The sequence below is a fragment of the Eumetopias jubatus genome, unplaced genomic scaffold (assembly GCF_037043125.1).
Source record: "Eumetopias jubatus isolate StellerSeaLion01/CBP00866 unplaced genomic scaffold, mEumJub1_p1.0 scaffold_7, whole genome shotgun sequence".
Lineage (NCBI taxonomy): Eukaryota > Metazoa > Chordata > Mammalia > Carnivora > Otariidae > Eumetopias > Eumetopias jubatus.
The window spans coordinates 92,818,366-92,844,285 of record NW_028274813.1 but is presented as its reverse complement, the minus strand read 5'-3'; the positions used below and the strand labels follow the sequence as shown (position 1 = coordinate 92,844,285).

At 45.3% G+C, this 25,920-nt stretch overlaps 1 protein-coding gene across 4 annotated transcripts in view; it reads right to left on the bottom strand.

Moving 5' to 3' along the window:
* Positions 1-25,430, bottom strand: part of TMOD2 (tropomodulin 2) — a 49,319-nt gene extending 23,889 nt beyond the window's left edge. For 3 of the 4 annotated variants that reach the window (XM_028100286.2, XM_088024793.1, XM_088024794.1), the window contains exons 1-5: positions 25,342-25,430; positions 11,188-11,382; positions 9,565-9,721; positions 5,007-5,129; positions 1,463-1,549 (exon numbers count right to left, since the gene is read on the bottom strand). In XM_028100286.2, coding sequence (XP_027956087.1) covers positions 1,463-1,549; positions 5,007-5,129; positions 9,565-9,721; positions 11,188-11,313 — 493 coding nt within the window. In that variant the 5' untranslated portion in view covers positions 11,314-11,382; positions 25,342-25,430. The remainder of the gene's footprint in view (positions 1-1,462; positions 1,550-5,006; positions 5,130-9,564; positions 9,722-11,187; positions 11,383-25,341) is intronic. The other variant, XM_088024795.1, reaches the window with a different exon arrangement.
* Between the last annotated feature and the right edge of the window lie 490 nt (positions 25,431-25,920).

The following is a 25,920-nucleotide window of genomic DNA, read 5'->3' as shown; positions in this document are numbered from 1 at the left end:
AACCACAGAATGTGCAACCCCAAGAGTGAACCTGAATGTAAACAATGGACTTTGAATGATAATGATGTGTCCAGGTAGGTTCATCAAGTGTAATATATGTACCACTCGGATGGGGGATGCTGATACTGGGGGAGGCTGTGCATGAATTGGGGGCAGGGAGTATATGGGAAATCTTTAATTTTGCCATGTACCTAAAATTTCCCTTAAAAAATAGTCTTAAAAAAGTTAATGATATGTATATGCAAAAAAGTCCAGAAGATGATGCACCAGACTTTTAATAGCAAACATGCTGCCAGAATGTTACCCTTTGATACTGAAGTTAAAAAGGATAAACACTTTTCATCTGCACGTATTAAAAGCCGAAAAGAAAAAAAAAGTAACATTGCTTATTGTCTGGATAAATAGCCCAGTATAAATGATGGTTTGTAAATATGCTGCTAAGTCTAGAAAGCACCTGCTCAAACTCCTTCAAAGAGAATAAAATAAAATTAATCTAAGAAAAGCTGTGATCTTCTGTAAGTTTTTACAGCCTGGATCACACTGTAGCAAAATGACCTGATTATTGGTCCATCCTAACCCTGGATAGGTAAGTTCCTTTAGGCAGAGACCATTTTTTATCTTTGTACCTAAGCCTAGAACCTTCCTGACGCATAGTAGGTATTTAGTAGATGACTAATGAATGAGTCAGTGATAGAGTCTAATAAACTGTACACTTCTCCAGGAAATGCTAATACAGAGAATTGTGGTCTCAAACTTTCTGTGCCAGTAAGTCTATGCCCATGTGTCTTTCATGCTCTCATGGGGGAAGTGGGTATTCAAATTCTAATGACCTGCATCCATTATTGAGACAAAAAGACACCCAAATAGAGAAGGAAACTTATCAAAAATACTATAGTTGATTAAAAAACATCATTAGGAACACGAAACTGTTTGCAATCTGTGTGGACTATGTCACCTTTTTTTTTTTTAAGATTTTATTTATTTATTTGACAGAGAGACACAGTGACAGAGGGAACACAAGCAGAGGGAGTGGGAGAGGGAGAAGCAGGCCTCCTGCTGAGCAGGGAGCCCAATGCAGGGCTCGATCCCAGGACTCTGGGATCATGACCTGAGCTGAAGGCAGACGCTTAACGACTGAGCCACCCAGGCACCCCTATGTCACCTTTTTATCAGTAATTTTATATTTTGACTAAACAGACCTACCAAAGAGTATGTTCTGGGCAAAACACGCCTGATTGGTACAATACGCTGCAAAACAGAACTGTGATAATTGGCTTCCCTATTCTGGTTTGACTGCTCAAAGCCCAGGGATTTATCCTTGGTGAACTGACAGAATCCACCTGCAAAGTCTGCAAGATGGAAATCTGGATTCAACTGGCAGCCCAGTCAACAGGCCTCCCTCTTAACAACAACAACCTGGAGCTCCCAAGTTTCACAAACCACAGACTCTACATCAACTTACTTCTCACAGGCACTTTGCCACCTTTAGTGCTGGCCATTTCTTCATCAAACTTTGGATTGTTGAGTAAATTGTGTACTCCGAGAACAGCTAGAAACAAAGATAATCAGTAAATATATGTTTGGGAAGGCATGTTAAGATGTCTGAAATGTTAATTTTCCCCTTGAAGATCAATTCTTCATATCATCAAGTAAGTCTCCAGAACCCCCTTGCCTTGCATAGTGTTATGGGACACATGTAGTATTAAATAAGCTTACATATTTTTTTTTTTAGAGGGACTGGTTCTTTATTTCAAAAAGACACTTGTCAGTTTTTAGTATCAAAACAGTTTGCACTATTGGTTTCTTTCTCCCAATCGGCCCCCTAAGCTTACATATTTTTAAAAAAATCCCTTTCCAATCCTTTTCCATCGCCACCAGCGATCTTCACAGGTCTTTCTGTGGCTATACAGGTAGAATCATTTAGGATCTGCAGGACAATGGTCAAGTTATGTTATGCCCCCAAATTACTGAAAACTTGCTTAGACCTCCTAGTTAAATAGACTCAACGCTTCTGTTTTCTCATCTGTAAAATGTGAGCATGGGACTGAGTCTAAGGATACTCTAAGATCTAACATTATACAGATTATAGCAAATGGCAGAAAGATCATGGGCCTCTTTCAATGAAAGCCGCCCCAATCTCTCAGTACCAACAGCAGTTGTCCTCTCCAGTTTAGAGCATCCTAGAATGGGAAATAAAAGAGATGTCAGCAATAAAAGGTGGGATAAGCATACTGAAGATTTTGCAACTCCTGTATTATGGGGAGCTTACACCAGGAGGCAGCAAAGGATGCAAGAAACGGCACTGGGTCAGCATGAGCTCTAGGCAGGCTGAAAGGCAAGTGCCCCCTTTGCTAATGAAATTATACAGATGAGACTGACCACCTGGAGAAAGATCCCAGGGCAGGTAATCTGTCAGCAGGAGGCAGTGGAGTATCTCAGAGCTCATCAGTCATAGTGTAATCTACACATCAGGAGCAGGGAGGCAGCCAGCAGCCCAATAAAGGGCAAATGCTTACAGCTGACAAGGCTAGGGTTAAGAGTGGCACTCAGGAGCAGTCAGCCAGAGTTGGAATCCTGGTTCTGTCCCATACTACCTCTGTGACTTGGGAAGTTACTAAATGCCTCTGAGGATGTTTCATTAGCGGTAAGGTAGGGATAATAATTATACTTTAAGTGTTACAAAGCTTAAATGACTTCTCATGCATCAGACGCTGTTCTAAGCACTTTACAGATTCTTGTTAAATAAATAAGAATTTGTCACTATGCTTCTGGCACTGTCTAGGGAGAAGACGCCCTATTTGATAAACACAGGCCACGGATCATCCAAACATATCTTGCTTTGGCCCCATACTCACTAAGCAACTTCTAATTATAATTTGGCTCCCATTGCCAAGTTTTAATTTTTGTTTTATCTGTTTCCTGTGAATCTGGCTAGCAGATTAGCCACAAACAGACAGCTCATATGCGCACTGACAAAATCGAATTTTTAGACCATTAGAATTTTTAGACCATCCTATCTAAACCTCACTGGCTGTCAGCCCATCCGCTCATGGGGCTGCTCCTGATCTTCCAGAAAGAACCACCCCAGAGAAGATGCTGTCACCCACCCCCAGGTGGGCTTCCTCCTGAGTTCTGAGGGAGCATCTGATGAGGGAGTGAGGTTAAGCAGAGATGAACAAGACAGTTTTCTATCTGGATTATTCCCCTGGTTTTATTGTATGAATTTCAGCATCTAGATTCTTCCAGATGATTGGTGTTTTCCTCTTTCTCCTTTCTCAAGCATTTCCTGGGAATTCAAGCCCAGCCCTGCATTCTCCCTTTGGGCAATTCTAGTAGAAACCATGAGACAACCCTTGAGAGGAGCAGTAACCATAACAGGATCCCTCCACAGCAACCACAGGGCTAAGAAGAAAGGTCACTGCAAAGCACCTTAACTGTGTGATGCAGGTGCCTCAATTCCTGCAGTGATTTCCGAGAGAGGTTCAAATATGCGAACTTAGTATTGACCACTGATCTCATCACAGGAGGAACGAAGATGTAGCTGAGACGGTAGGCATGCTATTAGAATAAGGCATAGCTGGTTCTCCTGGGAGGGAGGATGGATTATTATTACAAATGTTTTTTAGTGGAATAAAGATGTGAGGATTCTTGCTAAGGCTCGTGGACTGTTTTTTATTTTTATTTTATTTTTTGAGAGAAAGAGAGCACAAGTGGGAGGGGTAGAGGGAAATGGAAAGAGAATCTTAAGCAGACTCCACACTAAGGACAGTCCCAACTCAGGGCTCGATCCCACGACCCTGAGATCAGGGCCTGAGATGAAATCTGGAGTTGGACGCTTGACCAACTGCGCCACCCAGGCACCCAAATATGATCTGTTTTTTAAAGCACCTTTATCCTGTAGTGACCTAATAACCCTAATAATCTAAATTTACATCCCACTTGGAAAAAAACACATCCCATTAATGCACAAATATGCGGGGCACCTGGGTGGCTCAGTCGTTAAGCGTCTGCCTTCGGCTCAGGTCATGTTCCCAGGGTCCTGGGATCGAGCCCCGCATCAGGCTCCCTGCTTGGCGGGAAGCCTGCCTCTCCATCTCCCACTCCCCCTGCTCGTGTTCCTGCTCTTGCTCTCTGTCAAATAAATAAACCTTTAAAAAAAAAAAAGAATGCACAAATATGCTGGTAGATGCATGGAATCTTTCTTGAAGGATATAGTAGAAATGGGAGAGGACTTAATTTAGGGTGAGAAACTTACTTTCATGACATATTCTTTTGTTGGTGTTGCTATGTTCCAATAAAAGTTTATTTACAAACACAGGAGGCAAGTCGCAGTTTGCTGACCCCTGACCTACCACCATCTTGACTACCCATTCTTTTATACTATGTGTGTTTTGTCTATCTGCATGTGTGACCAATTCAAATCATAACACCAATTATTATTTTGTTGCTACTGTTTAGAGAACTAGAAAAAGATGAGCAGATTGGGCTGAATATGGCTTTAATTACTGTGTGGGTGTAATGGTTAATAATTCCTGCTCTGTGGTTAGGCTAACAGACTTCTTTGTGGCAATCAAAATGGAATAGCGACTGTGGGGAAGAGCAAGAACCTCACGGATACTTTATGATGATAAAATGTGATAAAATGCCAGATGTGAAAGCTCCTCAGAGTAAGGGCTATTATTTCATTGTTTAGGTTCTCAACACTCCTTTAGATTCCTTCTCTTTGGCTTCTCAAACTCTTGAATTTTATAGCAAGGGTATTATTGGGGCATTTTATAGCCGAGATAGGAATTTACATTTTACAGCTCAGATACAGCAAAGTAAGATTTGCTCAGAGAGGTGAAGTCACTTGCAACAAGTCTAATGGCTACATAATAGCTGAAGTCACCCTGGTATTGCAATGCTGATCAGTAGTTACTGAAGCTCAGAGGCTGCTGCTGGGCATGCCAGTGTGTGCCTGGGGGGCCAGAGCCACACAGGGAAGTTTCCCAGAGCTGAGGACTAACCTGCAAGATCATAGAGCTCAGTGTCGGAGGCGCTGGCCAAAGCTTCTTCCAGTTCTGGGTCAAGGGTCACTTTTTCTTCTTTACGAGTTTCTATGGGCTTTTCTTTGGGGATGAAGACTCTCCCTTTAAATCAGAAGGAAAACAAAAACTTTTGTGTGCTGCTCACCAGAGTAGGGTAAGAGGACTGACCAGACCATGCAGCTCTGACCACTGAGAGCCAAGTCATTAAGCCATTGCATACCCAACTGGGATTCCTTCCTTGCTGGAATGACGGCGGTATCATTAATCCACTATTAGAGGGAGGGAACGTCAGAGGAGGAATCCTGTGTTCTGCAACACAGAGATCTGAGGAGACTATGGTCCTTAAACATAGAAGGAAATGGTGGTTTCTACCTCTCTACCATCAATCGCCAGTATTGCCCTTAGACCTGAGCAAGAAAGGCCCTGCCATGGGCCCCACGTTTTACAGGGCTCACTCTGGTCCTCCTCTCCTACAATCTCCCTCCTCCCCACATCAAGGGAGAAGACATGGGGCCAAAGGGACATTCCCACCCAGAATCCAGGCCACCTGCTAGGCCCCACTCCAGGCATCTGGGACCCTCGAATTCCCTGCTCAAAGACCCCTGAACTTGCTTCCAGGGCCTGCGTGCATCCCTTCCCCGTGTCCATCCTCCTGGAGGCATGTCACATTGCTGGAGTGAGCACCCCAGGCCAAGGGGAGGTTATTTGTGTCAAATATGTGTGAGGCCCCAGCAGTTTAGGACAGCCCCATATGCTTGCATGGAAGCCCAAGAATCCTGGGCTTCTAGGTGTATTTGTAACAGGATAGAACATATTTTAACAGCTATTAGCTTTTAAATATTTATAAAAAATGGCACATAGGCTTCTGTGTGTGTTCTTCCCTTGGATCCTGCAAATATTGGAGGCAGAGTCACCCACACAGTCCCAGGGGTTCCTGAGGGACAAACCAGAGCTCTCCCAGAGCTTTCCCCCCTAGACTGAGATTGTAGACCACTAGGATGTTCTATCTGGGGTCACTTGGAGTAGTGTAGTGGCCTGGGGACACAGCTACCTCTCTAGACATACCAAAGGACATCAGATGTAAAAGGAGAAATCAGGATTCTGTGTTTAGAAATTGTGGAGGTCTGTGAGCAACAAGGTATTTTAATGCTTCCCACATGCGTATACTCTGCGATCACCTCCCACTTCATCCTCGCAGTCAGATTCCATTTGTTTTGCCCCTGACTCACTTCTCAATATGCTGATATCTATGCCCTACCCTCCTCAGCCCCAACCTCTGGACTGAAGATTACATCGCTGGGAGGATGGCATATTACCTGCTCCTAACTTTCAGCCAGCTCGATGCACCCACATCCCACACATGCAATGACTTATAAGGGGAAACCCAGGACATTCCAGAGCTCCGACGGCAATACTCCAGACCGACTTACACTCTTTTTCAATTCCTTCCAGCTTTTGACTCTTGATTTCTTTTCTGGAGCTGCTCTTACTTCTTGGCATGATCTTTGAAATTGGTCTCCTCCAATTTGATCTTTGGAGTTCCCTAAAGACTCACCCTTCCACTGCCTTCTCTTTGTCATCTTGAGTAGAACAGAGAGCTGGGTCCCACTTCAGCCAATGGAGACCAACACTGTTCCCAGGTCTCTCTGGCTAGCTAGCCCTTCTCCACTCCCTTTGGAAAGGTAAGGGTCAAACCCAAAGTCAGCAACTCTCCTTTATAAATCCTCTCCAAGAGTTGTCCCTGGTTGCAGGGGCTGTGGACTTCCTGATAGTTTACCAGCTCTTCAAATGGTTGGACATGAAATCAGGGACCAGGCAGTGCTGGGCACCCTAGGGAGACACCACTGCTTATAGTCAGTCTGAGGTACCCTGGCCACAACGTCTCCATCACTCACCATCACCCTGCTTCCTGCCTCTGCATCACATAAACTGCCACCTTTCCCAGAAAGAAGCAAAATACACTGGAGCATAATGAAAAATACAAGGAGAATGGCCAAAAGATAGAAAATGAAAAAAGAAAATAACCAATCAATAACATCTTAGACACTAGGGTTCATCCCAGACTTATTTTTCATAGTACCTGCAGCCTGAAGTCTTTTCTTTGTGGCTCAGATGATCTTGGTTCCAGAGTCAAAGAGGCTTCCCCTTTCCTCCTTCCTGCTAGTGCTTAGGATTACCCTCAATACCATGTGTGCAGGTGGCCCATAGCTGTCAAACTTTAGGACAACTCCTGCTGCACATCCATTCCTGGTGGTGGTAGGGTGGGTAACCAAACAACAAGTTCTAAGTGGATAAAACTACTGCAGAGAGTGAAACGTGGCCCAGGAACCTGAGGGCCCAGGGCCCAGGGCATTCAGAGCTGAAGTTGTACAGCCCCTCGACTGAGGCCTTTATGGCAGCCTCCAAGGCTTCCAGATCATCCGCTGGTGCATCCAGATCATCGCTGGTGCTTCCAGGGGCCCTGCAGACTCTACTCTGTTCCCTCTGCTCTGTTTGGAAAACTTGCTCTCTGCTCATTTTGCCCAAATGTGTTGCTTTCTAACCTTCTCCTAAGCTACACTGGGCAACTGTGTGCCCCTTTTGTCTCCTCATTTACAATCCAGGCTGTCCCTGCATTTCTAGCTCCCCTGTGAGTCATCTGCAGATGAATCCGGATCTAGAGATAATTTACCACGGCTACTCCTCAGACCTCTACTTTGAGAAGAGACAACAGCTTTTTTCTTGTTATTCTGGCCCTACCCTAATATTGGATGTTAACTGGGATTTTATTGAAGATTTGACATTGTAATTTTTCTTACACAATGAACTTAGTCTAATAGCAGCCATGCTGCCATAGAAACTGCTCCATACTTCTATGGCAATCCTTAGTTTTTTGCCCAATTTGTCACTGTCCAACTTCACTTTCTTAATAAATTGACACGATCAGTGGTGCACAATCCATGAAATGAGCACGATTCAGAGGAGAGCCAGATGTCGCCTAACAGAAGGCAGCAGTGCTCTGACTGACGCCACCTGAGGAGGGGTGCTCCTGCTGCCCCAGGACCCTGTACAGAAGCTCCCAGACAGCATTCATCTGAACATGTATTTATCAAGTGCTCCCCTGTGCCAGCATGCACAGGTGGGAAACACACAAAACCCAAAGTAAATAAACAAAATGATGAACACAGTACTATGAAGGCAATACATGTCATGGCAGAGAGAAGGGGTCTATTTTAGACAGAAGGCCCAGGGAAAGCCCGAGGCCCTGACGTTTCAGCTGGGACTTTTAGAATGTGAAAAATGGGGATGTGGGTCGGAGGGGAGAGATCATGAGAAGACCCTGGAATGGGAGAAGAACTCAGCAGGTTTGAGGAACTGAATGCAGACGGTGGGGCCGAGGCTCGGCAAGGGAAGGGGAGAGGTGATCAGAGAGGTGGGCAAGGTGAGCTCTCCCGGGGCACCGAGGACCACAGTGAGGATTTGAGACTTTCAGCAGGGAAGTGACATGATCTGATTTGCATTTTAAAAAGACTGTAGTTGCCATGAACTTAAGGATGATTCCATTAGTGTCTGTGGGCCCAAGTCCCTGTCTGTAGCTGAGGAAACCGGCACGGGCTGTTGGTACCCACTTTTCCTCCAAAGGGGAGCCCAGGGTTGGAAGCTAAGGAGGAGGGTTTTCCTGGTCTCAGTTCTGAGCTCAGTCCTGGAATGGAGGAACATCCCTTTGCTCCTCAGGGCCTCACCAGGACTATCACAGTGCTTCTCTCACTAGACCACAAGCTCCTTGAGGGCAAGGTAGGGTCCCACTCACTGTGGTGCCAACACCTGGCACATAGCTGTGCACAAAGGGGGTGCTTGGTAAATGCTGGATGAGGGAATGGTTGACTGCACTGTTCTCTTATGGTAGCATCTTAGGTCAGGGGTCTGGTGCCACAGCTATCCTAGACATGGAACAGAAAGGCCTTGAGGGGATGTGTGTGGTTGGTAAAGCCCTGGGCTAAGAGAAATGCACCAACGCCTATCGGACCTTCTTTCGGGCACAACACTACCTCACGCTGCCAAAGCTTTTTCTTTGGGGCTTAAGATATTTTTCACAGAACTAATTTGAGTACCTTTACACTCTAAGTATTAATTTAATTAGCTTACATATTCTGCCATAATTTTTCTTGTAACTAGGAAACTTTATTTTTTTTGAGCAGTTTTAGGTTCGCAGAGGACAGTACAGAGAGTTCCCATATACTCCTTGTCCCACGCTTACAAGCTCTCCCCCAGTGACACTGTGCAGCTGAGTGGGACGTTTGTTACAACTGATGAGCCTACATTGCCATCATTATTATCCAAAGTCCACAGTTTATATTAGGGTCCACGCTTGGTGGTGTGCATTCTACAGGTTTGGACAAAAGTATACTGGCATGTCTCTACTAGCCATGATTCTTTTTAATTATGAATCCAGTTCTTGGGCTTCTTTCCCACTTCCAGGTCAGTTCCCTTGCTGGACGCCCCATGACAAGATATGAGGAGTACCTTTGTACCAGGATGTGGAGCCAGGGGCCCTTACCTTTCTTTTCTCCAGTGAAGGGCACAAAGTCTTCCCTGTCCTTCTGTTCCAAAGCTTCCTTCTCCAGGTACATGAGGAGGTGCTCGCGATCGAACGGGCCAGTGGCTGCTTTCTGGGTCTGGTCTTTCTGTCGGAATCCAGCTGGTAGCAGTGCACTCTGATGAGACAGAGGTGTGAGCAGGAAGGAAGGTGTTTGCCCTCCCGATACTCTGTCAATTGGCGCCCAGCCCCAGCCCAGCTGTCTATGGGGGAGGCAGGGAGAAGGCTACCTGTGCAGAGATGCAAGTGTGCACTGAGGGCTGGGGACTCTGGCGCATCTCTGAGGCCCTACCCTGGCCCAACCTGTGCTGAGATGTTTCTGCCAATGTGCACAGGCAGAACACAGCCGGCTAGAGCCGCCTCTGAGTCTTCTGCAGCTGCATTCTAGAATGTGGTAGCAAAAGGCCAGGCACCCTTCACGGCCTCCTTCCTCGTAGATCACACTTGGGTTTGGCCAGGTCTGTACCCGAGGTCCTTCCGAGCAGGCATACAGAGACTAACAAGGAGCCAACATGGCTATACTCTCTTATTTCTAGCCTCTTTCCTGGGAAAACATCCCAACACGTAAGTAAATATTAGGGGAGATGCTGATACCTGCTTGACTAAGCTGAGTGATTCCTTCCTTAAGGTTCAAAAATAAAAACATTTTTTTTAAGGCTGTGTTTTGGGTTATTGATTTATTTATAATTTAGTTATTTGTCAGTCTTGTATAATACCCAGTGTTCATTACAACACATACCCTCCCCAATGTCAAAGATAAAAATATTTTTAAAAATAAATAAAATATCCAAAGTGTCTGGCCTATCAGAATATCATATAAATAATTTTTAGTGACATTTTTCTTTATAGGAAAATCACTATTTTCGATGCCTCTGATTCTAATTTTAAAAAAAACACCATCAGCACTAAAGAAAGTGCTTGCTAAACAAACACTGTAACAATCTAGTTTGCTTTTCAAGAGCTCATAAAAATAGAATCTCCACTTAAATTGACATGATATTATTGTTATAATTCAAATCCATCCATTGTTGTGAGATCACCAAAGACTTCAAGTTATTCATACATTTTTTAAAAATGAGGTATAAAAAAGATCTGTTTGCAGGGTTAAAGGCCTCGTGTAAATATCACCTCTGACGTTTACTAGTATGGGATCTTCTGTAAATTACTTTTCTTCGTCTGTCCCCCTCAATTATGAAATGAGAGTAATATAATTTACCCCAAGGGCTTCCATGCCCAGTAGAGTGTATGACCTCACAGAAAAAATTTGGTTAAGATTTGTTCCCTTTCCCTCTTTCCTTTCTTCTTCCTTAAGTCCAACTAGTCCTTTCCTAAGCAATGGAAAATATTTTTTACCATTTACATTAAATTGGTTTTTGAGAAATACATTTGTCCTACCATATTGTAGACGTGGCTACTGAGGTTCTTTATGACTCTGTCAGAGTAAGTGACCCGGAACCAATCAGGGGAAGAACACAGAATTTGTATTTGGAGCTAAGGGATTTCTACACTACTGTTTAAGGACCAAGCCACACCATTTATCCCCTACTACCACTGACCACCATGTTTCAGTCCCAGGTCACCAACCTTGGGATCTAGGTCATCAAGAACATTTTCCAGCTGTTTCAGTTCCTCTTCTGAGAGTTTGCCAAGAAGCTCATCTTCATCAATGTTCTTGTATTTCTCCAGCTCTTTCTGAAAGGGGAGCGCCATGGCTTCTTACATGCCCTTCTCATGGGTCACGAACATTTAAACAGGCCAGCTTCCTGAGACTTCAGAATACTATCAATAAGAAAGAAACACTGTTATCTTATTCTGCAAACAGGACTTATTCACAGGAGACAAGGGCTGTGCCATCTGCCCATGGAGTCTTTATTGGATGAATAATTCCACAAATCAGTAATATCACTTCCCTTTGCAGAGCAACCTCACAGCTTCTTTTACTAATTTAGATCTTTACAAACAACCCAGAAAGGAAGCCTGGACAGATACTAATATCCCACTTGACAGATAAAGACTCTGAGGCGAAGGGGGCTAAGTTGCTTGCTCGAGGCTCCAGAGCTGGGACGTGCCAGGCCTCCTGATTCCCAGCGTGGTGGGTGCCTTTCCACCACACTCTGCCTCCTCCAGCTTTCCATAGGAAACAGTGGAAAACAATGAATGAATTGTAAGGCAGTCGTAAGAAGCATACTTGTGTCTTTTCAGGGAGAGAGTGATGTGAAGAATACAAAATGGGGTTCATTCAGGAAAGAGAGTTTGGAACGTCTGTGTGAGAAAGCATTGTGCAGTGACTCCCTGCAATTAATCTCAGTAAGATTCTAAAATCCTGACTACATACTCTCTCCACGCTTCTACTCTCTCTTTTTTTCTTCCCTAATCTCCTGTTCTTTCTATTCCCATTTCTTTTTTGTGTCCTTAGTCACGCTCCCTAGTTCGTTAAACCTCCACTCCATTCTCCTTTCAACCCCTTCTTTTATACTACCTCACTGCTAAACTTCCACCCGGAATGTCATTCTGACTCAACCCCAACTTTCTTGCAGAGGATTTTCCATCTCTCCTCTAGAAAGATAATACTGCATTTAGGAAATAGCAAGGCACTTAGCTGATTGTGTTTCTCTCTAGGCGGTATTAAACTCAATCAGATCTTTCAAGGCAATTAATATTTGCTGTATACCTACTATCTGCCAGGCACACGTCTAGAAAGCAGGAATCTAAAGATAAACAAGATGTGACCCCTTCTTCAGTAAGATCACAGCTCAGTGAGACACACAAATACTTGATAAGCGTTAGAACAGAAGTATAAGGTAGGTTTAAAAACACATGAGGAAGTAATCATTGGGTAAGGGGGGGCGGGATTGAGGGGAAATGGTGAAAAACAGGTTGCCTTTGAGCCTTGAAGGAAGAGACCACAGGCGGCTGAGGGTGGGGAAGGGTTATTCCAGAGAAAAGGAACAACATAAACAAAGGCACAAAGATAAGAAGGTGGATGATGGGATTTTAGTGAATTTATTGAATGGTTGGTGTGCTACAGAGAGAGGAAAGAGCTAAAGACCAGAAAGGGACATGTGTGAAGGGCCTTCCCTATAAGCCCTGCCAAGGACCCTGGGCTCTATTCTGTTGGACATGGGGAGCTGCCACAAATGTTTAAAACCAGAGGAAGCATCTGAGAAGCCCATTTTTTACATAAGGTAATTCAAAAGGTAAGAATGAAGAATGGGTTGGCATAGGGAGAGACCAGTTGAAGGTGAGCCACTGAAGGGTTATTGGAATGTTGCTTCTCTCTCTTACTAGTTCACCACATTCAAGCTTGTGGTTTTCTTTTTTTTTTTTAAGATTTTATTTATTTATTTGACAGAGAGAGACACAGCGAGAGAGGGAACACAAGCAGGGGGAGTAGGAGAGGGAGAAGCAGGCTTCCCACTGAGCAGGGAGCCCGATGTGGGGCTCGATCTCAGGACCCTGGGATCATGACCTGAGCCGAAGGCAGGCGCTTAACAACTGAGCCACCCAGGCGCCCCTCAAGTTTGTGGTTTTCTGTTTGGGTGTCTTTTCTATGTACAACGTGACTGTCTTTTCCATTGGCCAGCCATCTTTTAAGCTTCCATTGCTATAGTACGGTAAAATGAATAAATAAACAGAACCCTCTCCCAAAAACCATCCCACTAAAGGCACAGACCAATTAGATCATAGAAATTTTGTTTTGGCCCCAGCTATCACTAATTATGTGACACTGGGCACAGAACTAAATCTGCCAAGCCCTTAACCATCAAATGAACGGGTTGAACCATCCTTCTTAATGGACTTGAAGTTACACAGTTTCCCACATTTAACATTCTGAAATTCAGATGTGTTTTACAATCGATGATCCTAGGATTATTGTGGGCCCAGCAGCAGTCAAGATGTACTCGACATTGCCTACAAATGCATAATATCAAAAGCACCAGCTTCAAAACTAGAAGAATGGGTGTCAGGGATTTGGGAAAAAAAAAATCCCAGGGACTTGTAAAAATAGTGGACCACTCTTTTAAAACCTAACGGGGAGGAAGTGAGACAGGTGGTAACTCAGGCATGTTTAGCAACACTCTCAAAGGAAGATGCAGGTTAAGTTAGTTCCACATAATTACAGAGTGGCTTTTAAGCACCCAGCATTAATGGCTTATAGTTCTTTTACAGGTTTTTTAAAAAAATTACCACTCTTGATGGAGCAGAGGAGATATTGGATGGAAAAAAAACAGACATTCATGATTGTGAATCAAAGGTATATATACAATGGAATATTATGCATCCATCAAAAAATGAAATCCTGCCATTTGCAATAACATGGATGGAACAAGAGGATTACGTGAAGTGAAATAAGTCAATCAGAGAAAGACAAGTAGCATATGATCTCACTGATATGAGGAATTTGAAAAACAAGGCAGAGGATCATAGGGGAAGGGAGGAAAAAATGAAACAAGACAAAACCAGAGAGGGAAACAAACCATAAGAGACTCTTAATCTCAGGAAACAAACTGAGGTTTGCTGGAGTGGAGGGGGGTGGGAGGGATGGGGTGGCTGGGGGATGGACATTGGGGAGGGTATGTGCTACGGTGAGCACTGTGAATTGTGCAAGACTGTTGAATCACAGACCTGTACCCCTGAAACAAATAGTACATTATATGTTAATAAACGAAGTGATTCAAAAAGTTACACTCGAAATGTGAAGAACTTTTAAGAATATTAATCAATTCATTTCAGTTGCATCTTCCCTTTCTATGCCCGGGGTGATCTATAATTTAAAAAATCTATTCATGGGTGCCTGGGTGGCTCAGTTGGTTAAGCGACTGCCTTCGGCTCGGGTCATGGTCCCGGAGTCCCGGGATCGAGTCCCACATTGGGCTCCCGGCTCAGCGGGGAGCCTGCTTCTCCCTCTGACCTTCTCCCCTCTCATGCTGTTTCTCTCTCTCTCTCTCTCAAATAAATGAATAAAATCTTTAAAAAAAATAAAAAATCTATTCATAGCAGCTTTATTTCAAAAGTCAAAAACTGTAAATAAACTGAACGATCACTGGTGGGTGAATGGAAAAACAAATCATGGCATATCTACATAATGAAATCTATCCAGAAGTAAAAAGGAATGAACTATTGAAACACACAACATGGATGAACATCAAAATAATTATATCGAATAAAAGACGCCAGACCCAAAAGAATGCATAGGGTATGACTCCATTTATCTAAAATGCTAGAAACTGTAATTTATATGACAGAAAGCAAATTTATAGTTGCTTGGGGATGGAAGAGAGAGAGGTAGGGAGGGGCAGAGGAAGGGATCATGACGGGACATAAGGAAAATTCTGAGTTATATATATATGTTTATTCACTACCTTGATTGTGGTGGTTTCACAGGTGCGTGCTTATGTTAAAACTTAGCAAACCGTACACTTTAAATATATGCAATCTGTTGTATGCACGTTAAAAGATTTCAAAAAAGTCTATGTGTAAGTCTAAAACTGTTCTTTCAATAAAGTGAAAATTGTACTTTTAAGGAAGCAAGCATCATATTTTAGCTGGTAGCATTTTTTTCCTTAGTGGTACATAAAACGTTGATGTGTTTTAAATTGGTGGTATCTTAGACCTGGTAAGATTCTATTTGTATTTCCAGTCCAGGATTCTACAACTATACTCCTAATTTCACATCTTTCTATAAAACTGACTTGCTCTCCTGATTTTCTAGATCATACCATTAATCTACCAGTCACACATTTTAAAAACTTGGACCACCCTTCAATTTTCCCCCTTCTTTCCATGGCCACTTGGTTAGTATCTCCTATAGATTCTGACTGCACAGAACTTTTTGTTTTTGTTTTAATTTTTTCAAGATTTTATTTATTTATTTGACACAGAGAGAGAGAAGCAGATTCCTCGCTGAGCAGGGAGCCCAATGTGGGACTTGATCCCAGGACCCTGAGATCATGACCTGAGCTGAAGGCAGCCGCTTAACCGACTGAGCCACCAGGTGCCCTGCACAGAACTTTTCACACCACCCCTTCTTCCTGTCTCTCTTGTTTTGCATCTTTGTCCTTTGGGCCCAAACTACTATAATGGCATCTTGAAAGGTTTCTGTTCTTCCCCCTAAGCCACCAGAACACCACAATCGGGTCATCTCTCTTTACACTGCTAAAAAGCCACTTCTCTGGGTAAGGACTTCCAACGGCTCCCTCTTGTCTACAGAATGAAATTCAGACAGTCTAGCATCCAAAACTCCCATAATTTGGTGTCAGGTTGCACTTTCTGCTTTCTGTCTTCATTACTTTCCCAGGGAGTTACTCTACTCCAGCCAAAAAGGCTTATTGGCTCTCCGTGATAGGCAGAATAATGATCCCCCCCCCCCAAAGATGTCCAAATGTGAATCCTCTAGGACCTGAGAAATGTGTTACTTTACATGGCAAAAGGGACCAGGTGGGTTAAAACACGGATCTTAAAATAGGGAGATTATCCTGGATTATCTGGGTGGGTCCAACAGAATCACATGGGCTCTTAAAAGATGGAAGAGGAAGGCAGGAGAGCCAGAGGAGATGTGATGACAGAGCAGAGGGCTGGAGTGATGTGATTGCTGGCTCTGAAGATGGATGAAGGGGCTGAGCGCCAAGAAATGTGGCCGGCCTCTAGAAGCTGGGAAAGAAAGGGAAATGGATTCTCTTCTAGAGCTTTCAGAAAGGAGTGCAGACCTGCTGACACCATGACGTTAGCCCAGTGAAACCAGTCTTGGATTTCTAACCTCCAAAACTGTAACATAATAAATCCTTGTCTTAAGCCACTGAATTTGTGATAGCAGCAGTAGGAAATGAATACACCCTCTTATCCATATATTTCCATTTTTTGAGATAATTGTTATGGATCTCTTCTGTTTGCCCTTCTACATCCACTCTCCACCTTGTGCTGTGCCCCAGGAATATAATGTATTTATACTGCATCCATGGGCTGTCTTGTTCTCAGGCTTACGTTTGGCCAGCAACAGGCCCTGGCAAGAAGCCGGAGGGCAGGGAGAGAGGGACGTTGGTCCAGAAGGCCACATCTCCTCTCGGGCAGCTCTTTATATTCAGCTGCTCTCCCCTTCAGGCCTGGGGGTGGTGAAGGGTCTCTGTTGTGGCTAGCACCAGATTTCTGCCTTACTGGATTCCCTAAACCCACCCGATCACTTTGTAAATAGCCTCTTTATTAAAACTGTTTCAAATGATCCAGTTTGAGTGTGTCCTCTGTTTCTTGTTGGGACTTTGGCTGAGATGGTAATATTCCTTGGAATGCCCTTCTCTATTCTCATGGCCTATCCATGGGCTCTGCTTTTGAGACCTGGCTCGAATCCCAGCTCTTCAGGACCACAGGATGTTGGAGCTGACTGAGGCTTTAGAGATCATGCAGTCCAGCAGTGTAGATGGTTTTTCTCTCACTTCCCTGCTCACTCCATCTTGGCAATTCCTCTTCCTCCACTTTAAATGTTGGCATCCTCAACAGTCCTGTTTTAGCATTTCTCTTCTCACACTATCATTCTCCCTGGGGAACTCGCTGCCTCCAGAGTTTTAACTATAATCCGTATGTTAAAGACCCCCAAATCCCTATCTTTGTCCTAGACTTTGTTCCTGAGGGCTAGATCCAAATATTTCTAACTGCCAAACCAACATCTTTACTTGGCTGCCTCCAGCACGTCTGAGGACCCTCATCATTTGTCCTAGCAAACAGCTTCCCCTACTCTAGAATTTACAGTTGGTGCCAAGAAACCAGGGAGCCATCCTTAACACCTTCTTCTCCTTGTCTCCCCCATCCCCCGCCCCATCCATCACCAAATCCTGTCCTTACCTAAACGTGTTAGAATCCACCTACTGGACTTGTCTGCACTGCCACATCCAGCCTTACCCACTCTCCATCCATTCTCCATACAAATGGTCAAAGTGATTTTTTTAAAGATTTTATTTATTTATTTGACAGAGAGAGACACAGCGAGAGCGGGAACACAAGCAGGGGGAGCGGCAGAGGGAGAGGGAGAAGCAGGCTTCCCACCGAGCGGGGAGCCTGATGCGGGGTTCGATCCCAGGACCCTGGGACCATGACCTGAGCCGAAGGCAGACACTTAATGACTGAGCCACTCAGGCGCCCCCAAAGTGATCTTTTTAAAACAAGTTTGCCCTATTACTTAAAATCTTCCAGTGGCTTCCAATTGCCTTGAGGATAAGGATCAAATTCACAGTCTGGCCCCTGTCATCCTCATCAGCCTTATCCTGCACCGCACTCTCTATCTCCTCCTGGCTCTAGCCTCCTGGACCACTTCCAATTCCTGGATCGTGCCTTATGCTGCTCGCTTTGCTCAGAGCACTGGTTACTCCCACCCTCCTCAGTTGAATGCTGTCTTATTCATCTTCTGGTCTCATGTAAGCTTCAATTCCTCAGGGAGGCCTTGTTCAGACACAGAGACAAGGTCTGGGTCACTTCCCTCCCCCATGGCATAACCCTTGATCACAGCTCTTGACTTTATTACCATTGCTTGTTTTATCTCTGTCTTCCTCGCTAATCTCTGCGAGGACACAGTCTTTTTTTTTTTTTTTTTTTTTTTTTTTATGTAAAGGTAAGAGGGAGAAGCACACTGCATGCCAGGACCCCGGGATCATGACCTGAGCCGAAGACAGACACTTAAGCGACTGAGCCACCCAGGCACCCCAACATAAGTCTTGACCCAAAGTAGGCATCCAACAAATGCAAACGAAGAAAATGAGCACAGAGGTGAAGTTACCCACTGGTCCAGAGTTCATTCCATTATATGCAGTGCCTCTACTCTCTGTCATGGAACTTTCTGAGGCCACCTAAGACCACAGAAATTGCTCCTCTTCCTAAATTCACATTGTCACCAATTTGGTGTTCATCTCTTGCTTTCTTGTTATCTTTTTATGTTCGTTACATATATGGTTTTCTCTTCAACTATACCACGGACTCCCAGAGGACAGGGACAACACGGTAATTCTTTATAGTCTTAGGTTTCTCAAGCTCAGGTTTGTATATTCATTCAACAAGTATCTACTGAAAGCCTATCGTTTCCAGATACTGCTGGGACAATAGCAGTGAACAAAACAAATGGTATCCTGTGCCCCAACCAAACTTACAGTTTAGCAGGGCAAGTAGTTACAATAACATGTTAATACTATGTAATAGTACCTGTTAAGACAAATTGCATATGTTGCATAAATGAGGGGGTGTCAAAGCCAGAGGAGAAAAAAAAATAGTGCATCCTCCTGGAGCACAACTTTGACTTGAAGATTTGGGGGAGAGCCAGTTACAATTGTTTAATACAAAATACAGATATACTGTGGAGAAGAATGCAGCATTCACAGGGCTTTTAAGGTCAAATTGCAGATTTCTGGCTCATGGCTGGCTGGCCTGCTTTAGCCCCTGCCTGGGCCCCACAAGGGTTCACATCTGTTCTCTCCTCCTGTTAGGGATGCCATAGTGGAAAGTTTGCACAAAGCACTGAAGCAGCCTCACCTCCGGCAGAGTGTCTGTCCCATGGCAAGCACTCAACAAGCAACAAGATACTGACGTACATGCTGGGATGAAGCAAGTGCCCAGCAAGGCTTCCTGGCGTCCAGGTGGGAATGTAGTTAGGAAGTCAGTTAGGAAGATGGAAAACAGGAGTTAGGACTAGAGCTGAAGGAAGAATGCTTGGGCCCCCCAATAACTCTTCTGTTACCCAAAGACACAGGCTCTAGGAAGAAACCAGGGAGCCAAACAAGGGGCATAGCTTTCTTTGCTTCTCTTTCCACTACCTTATTCATATAACTGCAGTATGAAAGAGGAAAATCAGATACCACACCAAGTGCCCAGCCTTTGGCCCTGCCTACACACAAAGACTTGGAACCAAAGCCAAAACAAGCAGCCCTATTTATTAAGCCCTGTCCAAACCAGAGACTAATTTTTGCAAAAGAATAAACAAAAAATACTCTTAAAAACCTAGTGAAAAGTTTTTTAAACTGGCAAAACAGTACCATAAGTCATGTCGGAGGACATACATTTCTAGGAAAGTTACATAGGACTGCACATGGAAAGGACATACATCACACTGGGCGGGGGAGGGGGTTGCCTGGAGAAGGGGGGCTCGGGCTTCAACTATAGTGGTGATGATTTATACCCAAGTAGGGGTAGGGAAATGAGAAGTTATTATTCTCTATTATAAATCTTCAATATTTCATAATAGTTCTTAAATAATCAGTGAACCACACTGGATACGGGCCAAATCTACATTTTCTAAAATTAGTAAATTAGAACAAAATCAACATTATCATCACATCCTCCAACAAGACATGAGTTGTTCCTATATATTTAACTCCTTTCCAGCTGTGGGCAAATACAAAAACATGTACAAAACACATAGCCTGTGTTTTGAAATCTAGCTATTTGGGTTTTTTTTTTAAGATTTTGTTTGAGAGAGAGAGAGAGAGAGAGAGAGTGCAGGAGCACAAGCAGGGGGAGGGGCAGAGGGAGAAGGCTCCCCGCTGGGCGGGGAGCCAGACGTGGGGCTCCATCCCAAGACTCTGGGATCATGACCTGAGCTAAAGGCAGATGCTTAACTGACTGAGCCACTCACATGCTCCAAAATCTAGCTATTTGAAGATGGCCCAGTCATGTCTGTTTCTCTCTCTTTTTTTTTTTTTTAACAACCAAATGGCTCCTGTCATGTTCTGGGAATACTTGCAGGGGATGAAGGACAGAGAATGGGGCGGGATAGCGAGGAATTTCAGGCAAAAAGTATGATAGGGCAATTGAAGGGAACAAGCTGAAAGGGGAATGAGGAACACATCTTACCAGAATGAAGAGTTTGTATCTTTTTTTTTTAAGATTTTATTTATTTATTTGACAGAGAGAGACAGAGAGAGAGAGGGAACACAAGCAGGGGGAGTGGGAGAGGGAGAAGCAGGCTTCCCGCTGAGCAGGGAGCCCGATGCGGGGCTCGATCCCAGGACCCTGGGATCGTGACCTGAGCCGAAGGCAGGCGCTTAACGACTGAGCTACTCAGGTGCCCCGAAGAGTTTGTACCTTGAGACTATGTGGTCTTAACTTCTCAAACTTACCACACAAAAGTTGCCATAGCTCAAATTTTGCTTGAAAACAGTCTCCTTTTAAAACAATGTGCCCACCAGTGAACCACCCCCACTCCAGGTTCAGAAGACTTAAAGCAGGGGCCTTGGAGTCAACCAGCCCCAGGTGTGATCGTTACAGGTCTGTGTGCGAGTGAAACTTCTCCAAGCCTCTGTCCTCTCCTCTGTAAAACAGGCAAAGAATAGAATTTATCTCAGAAGGTGGAAGTGATGCTGAATGTGATAATGTGTGTACTAGGCATTGTGCCTAGTACACACACATACACACCCTCAGTCAAAGCCATTTCTCTTTTGTCCTTGGTCTGGGAATAGTCTTTTATTTGGGGTATCTGTTCCCTCTGTTATCCTTGTCAGGATCTGTTGAATGTAGAGAGGCAGCATCTTCTAAGAGCCCTGGGTCAGCGTTACCAGGTGTAGTGAGCCACCATGTAGAGCCTGGCCAAAGGAGGAGGTAGGTTTCCACCTGGGCAGGAAGCAGCCAAAACCATCTTGGCTGAGGCAGAAGCTCGTTAGCAAGGAAGTCTTAGACTCTGCCCAGACTGCTACCTGGTTTCTAATTCTCTTGGCAGATCCTACTTCCTGCTGCTGCCTTATCCCTTTGTCTGGCCCTATTCTCTGTTTTCTGAGGAGTTCCTATTTCCCGACTTCCATCTCCTGGCCTTGCACGTGGGTATCTGTGTCTGTTGGTTCACCTTGCTTTCAGGAATTGGTGGCTTCTCACTTCCTGGCTAGCACACTATGGGTTCTCCACTTTCTGTCTTTTGATTCCCGTGCCTTCCTGGCTCCTGCCTGCTTATGTAGTCTTTGACTCGCCTACCTTATCTCTTACTCTGCTCTCTATATTCCAGCCAGGTTTTGACCAACGTTTTGTTGTGCCGTACTGGTACTATGTGCACCTTGACTCATGACTGCTTATCAAGATGGTATGCACAAGACTTAACGAATGGTATGGAATGGGCACTACCCTGTCAGAATGGCTGTCAGCTCTAAACAACAAGGATGGCTGTCACTGCACATAGTGGCTGAATAGCAGCCCAGCTTACTAGACTCTAGACCCCTCCAACTGCTCTGAGAGGCCTTGTAGGGCTGGTGCCTCAGATTTGCTCCTTACTCATCTCCAGGCTTCGCACAGCTGGCCTTGTGCCCTGTTTCATGAGCTCCTATTACCCACGGTCCTAGAACTGACCTTCTTATCACCACTCTATCCAGAGGTCAGTAGGGGAAACCTGGCAACGTACTTAAAGAGATGGGTAGCACTGATGCCGAAACAGGAGGCAAAACATAAAGGCAGAAATATGTATATTCCAGGTATAGCAAAAGTCTCTCTTTTTTTAAAGATTTTATTTATTTGACAGAGAGAGACACAGCGAGAGAGGGAACACAAGCAGGGGGAGCGGGAGAGGGAGAAGCAGGCGTCCCGCAGAGCAGGGAGCCTGATGCGGGGCTCGATCCCAGGATCCTGGGATCATGACCTGAGCCGAAGGCAGACGCTTAACGACTGAGCCACCCAGGCGTCCCATAGCAAAAGTCTCTTTGCAGCAAAAGGCTCTGTATAAAATTGTGCTGTATCTTAAGAGCTGATTTTGTTTTCCTGGCCTGGCAAAAGGAAGTCTTTTCTGCACATGCCTTCTACAAACCTCTTTGAACCACTTATAGTCTATAAGAAACGATTTGGTTGTGTGTGATTTACAAATAAAGAGAATGAGAGAAAACCCTACACCTTCTGTTCTGTCAAAAGGCTGGATCTGTTCTTTCCCCCAACACTCCCCTAACTCAAAATATAAAGATCTACTACTGGGAACTTCCTTCTATATGGACATAAATCTTGAATGTAAAGAGGAAAGGGACAGTGCTTTCAGGATGGTTCTTGAGTAGAACTGGCATTTCAAAGGTTTGGGAATTATTAATGCCTTGGGGTTGGAATTAGGGGATGCAGTATCTTTTTTCCCCCTTTCTTTTGTTTAAAGTAGGCTCCACACCTAATATGGGGCTCGAACTCACAACCCCAAGATCAAGAGATGCATGCTCTATCCACTGAACCAGCCAGGCGCCTCTGGGGATGCAGTATCTTAAGAATAAATGATTGTGGGGTGTCTGGGTAGCTCAGTCGGTTGAGCATCGCCTTTGGCTCAGGTCATGATCCCAGGGTCCTGGGATCAAGCCCCACGTGGGGCTCCCTGCTCAGTGGGGAGCCTGCTTCTCCCTCTCCCTCTGCCTGCTGCTTCCCCTGCTTGTGCTCTCTTTCTCTCTGTCGGATAAGTAAATAAAATCTTAAAAAAAAAAAGAATAAATGACTGATAATAGCCAAAACAAACCAAGAAAGGGAACTTGCCCTGAGCCCACTTTCACCTCCAACAGGACTTAAATCCTGGAAACTCAAAGCCACAGATTCCCTGCAGCTGTGTGTCACTAACCACCTAGTTCTCTTTATGTACTCTCTAATTTCATTGCTCTCTCCCACTTTAATTTAAAAAGTCCACACTTACAGAAAAGATAAAAGAACAGTACAACAAACACCTGCGTACCATTGTCTTAGATTCACTGTCCTTGGCCACATCCTGAGCTTGCTCCCCCACCCTTAGACTTGTTGCCCCTGAACTACCTGAAAGTTGCAAATATCACGACACATTTCCTCTAATACCTGCACCTCACACGAAGAAGCACAGTGTCCTACATAACCACAGTATCACTATGGTGCCTAAGAAAATGAAAAGTAATTCTATCATATTATGTAATATGCAGTCCATGTTAAAATTTTTCCAATTGTCTCCAAATCATCTTTTAGAGCTTTTTTTCCCCTGATCTAGGATCCAAAGTTCATACATCTCAAATGGTTGTTACATCACTTGAGTATTTTTATCTACAAAACTCCCCACACTCCCAAACTCGACTTTCCAGTCTTTTTGGCAGGAACACTGCATAGGCGAAGTCATGATCTTATTGCATCCCAACAGGAGACGCTTACTAGATGCTGGTAAGCTTGATCACTAGGCAGAGGTGATGACCTCCTCCTGCTTCCATTGTAAGGACACATTTTCTCGGGGTAATCCATAGTGAGATAATCCTATTCTCCAACAACCTCTCACTCAAAGGTTTTGAACCCATGGATAAGTCCTTGCCTGAATCAGTTATATTAGGGTTTGCATAGCACTGGTTTTCTGGTGCTTGTATTCCTTTCATTGTGTATTATTCAAACAATGACCCATCAGTACCCATCCTCTCTTTCCTCAGTGCATATGCTCTCTGGTTACTTCTTGCTGGGGCTTTCCCCCATGTCCTTGCTGACCACATCTGACCACTTTAGTCTAGACCCCAGGAGCCATTTGCTTATCCATCTACCTGCCCATCTCACGACTTCACCTTCAGCAAATTAAAAACAGAAACAAAGAAACACATGTTGCCTACCAATTTACAGTTCTTTAAAATTAAAATGGCTATAATACATATTTATTGGGTTAGACTGAAGAAAGTAGATAGAGAAAATCAGTTTTTTGTTTTGTTTTGTTTTGTTTTAAATCAGATTGCCTAAGCCCTGAAAAATCTTTCCTCCTCACTAGGGTAAAGCCACTCATTCTGTCACAATCAGGCTTTTTGTAATGGTGTTGAACAGAAGCAACCTCATATCTTCAGGCCTCTGATGAGAATGTTGGAAGAACAGAGGTTTAGAAATCATGTAGCCCCAACGCCCCATTTTACACGGATAGAGAGACTCAGAGAGGTGAAGGCGCTTGCCCAGAGTCCCTCAGCTCCTTAATGGTAGAGCTAGGACAGAAACCTGATTTGAAAAATACCTCCTCTGATGTTCTTTTCGTTCCCTTCTCAAGTGCTTTGTGATTCGGCTGTTTAATGGGCAAGATGAAGCCATAGCATTCACGGCCTCCTTCATTGCTAATTTGCATTTTGCCTAAATCACCTTCCCACCTTGGAACGCTTTAAGTAAAAATTCCCATTAGGAGCCTTTTATTAATATTATTATTTTAAAAATCATCTTGATTTCTGCGGATCAATAGGGAAAATTTAGGAAGACTCAGGGAGCACATGCTACCATGACTTTAACCAGGAAAAAAATAAAGGTCTCGAGGACCTGCATCAGGCCGCTCCCCTAACGCCGCTTTCCCAGAGGCTGAAACGCCCTGCGGGTGACAATTCCAGGGATCTTAAGACGCCAGCCGGAATGCATCCTTCCCCGTCGCCCGCTTTAACGATGCAGTGAGAGGCACCAGGCTCCAGGAGCTTGTCTAACGTTCACAGGAGAGGGGAAAGTGGGGAACAAAGCCCAGCGTGGAAAAACCCAGCCCCGCAGCGCGAGGAAGGCAGGAGACCGCGCCCTGACTGCAGCGGCCCGGCGGGGTGCCGAGGCTCCGGAGCCGCAGTGCGCAGCGTGGGACTCACACCCCGGCAGGCGCCTCCCGCCCGCGCCGCCCCGCACAGCCCGCGGGGCCGCGGAGGCTACAGGCGGCCCTGGCTCTGGGCGCCTGCCCGTCCGAGTGCGGACGGCGCGCAGCATCATCCACCAGCCCGCTGGAAGAGAGCCTCCAGCCCCGCGTCGCGAGCCGAGGTCTGCACACCGCGCCTCGCCCCGGCCGCCCCCCGCCGCCCCCCCCACCCCGCGCGCGCTCACCGGTCCGTGCGCCCATCCGGGAGCCGGCGGTGCGGGCCGTCTGTCCGTCTGCCCGGAGGTAGCGGGGACCGCCGAGCAGGGGCGGCGCCGTGGCCGGGGCGAGCGCGGCGATCAACAGGCGGCTCCCGGCCGGGCGCGGCGCCGGGGCGCGCGGCGTCAGCGGAGCAGCCTGGGAAGCGTAGTTCGCGGCGGCGCGCCGCGGCCGCGAGGAGGCGGGACCCCCCCTGCCGTGTCCTCCCCTGCAGGTGTTCTCTCCCGGACTCTACGTCCCGACCCCGTCACCGCTCTGCAGGCGGCGAGGACCTCAGCCTTGGGAAAAGACTGTGCAGGCTCTTTTGAGAAGCTCGGGGCTACAGATAGGATGGGTAGCAAAGGCTTTTCAAGCCTGTGAGGAGCTATTGGGTGAGTGAACATCTTTACGCGGAAGCTTTAAGAGCTCGTTTTTACTGGCTTTACTGGGGCCTGGGGCGGGGACGGGGGAAGGAGGAGTGCCTGAAAGTAGGGAGGTAAGCAGGTGGGGTTGAGGGAGGCTGATTTAACGTTTGGGGGTTAGGGTATTGAAGAGCTCGTGCACACGCG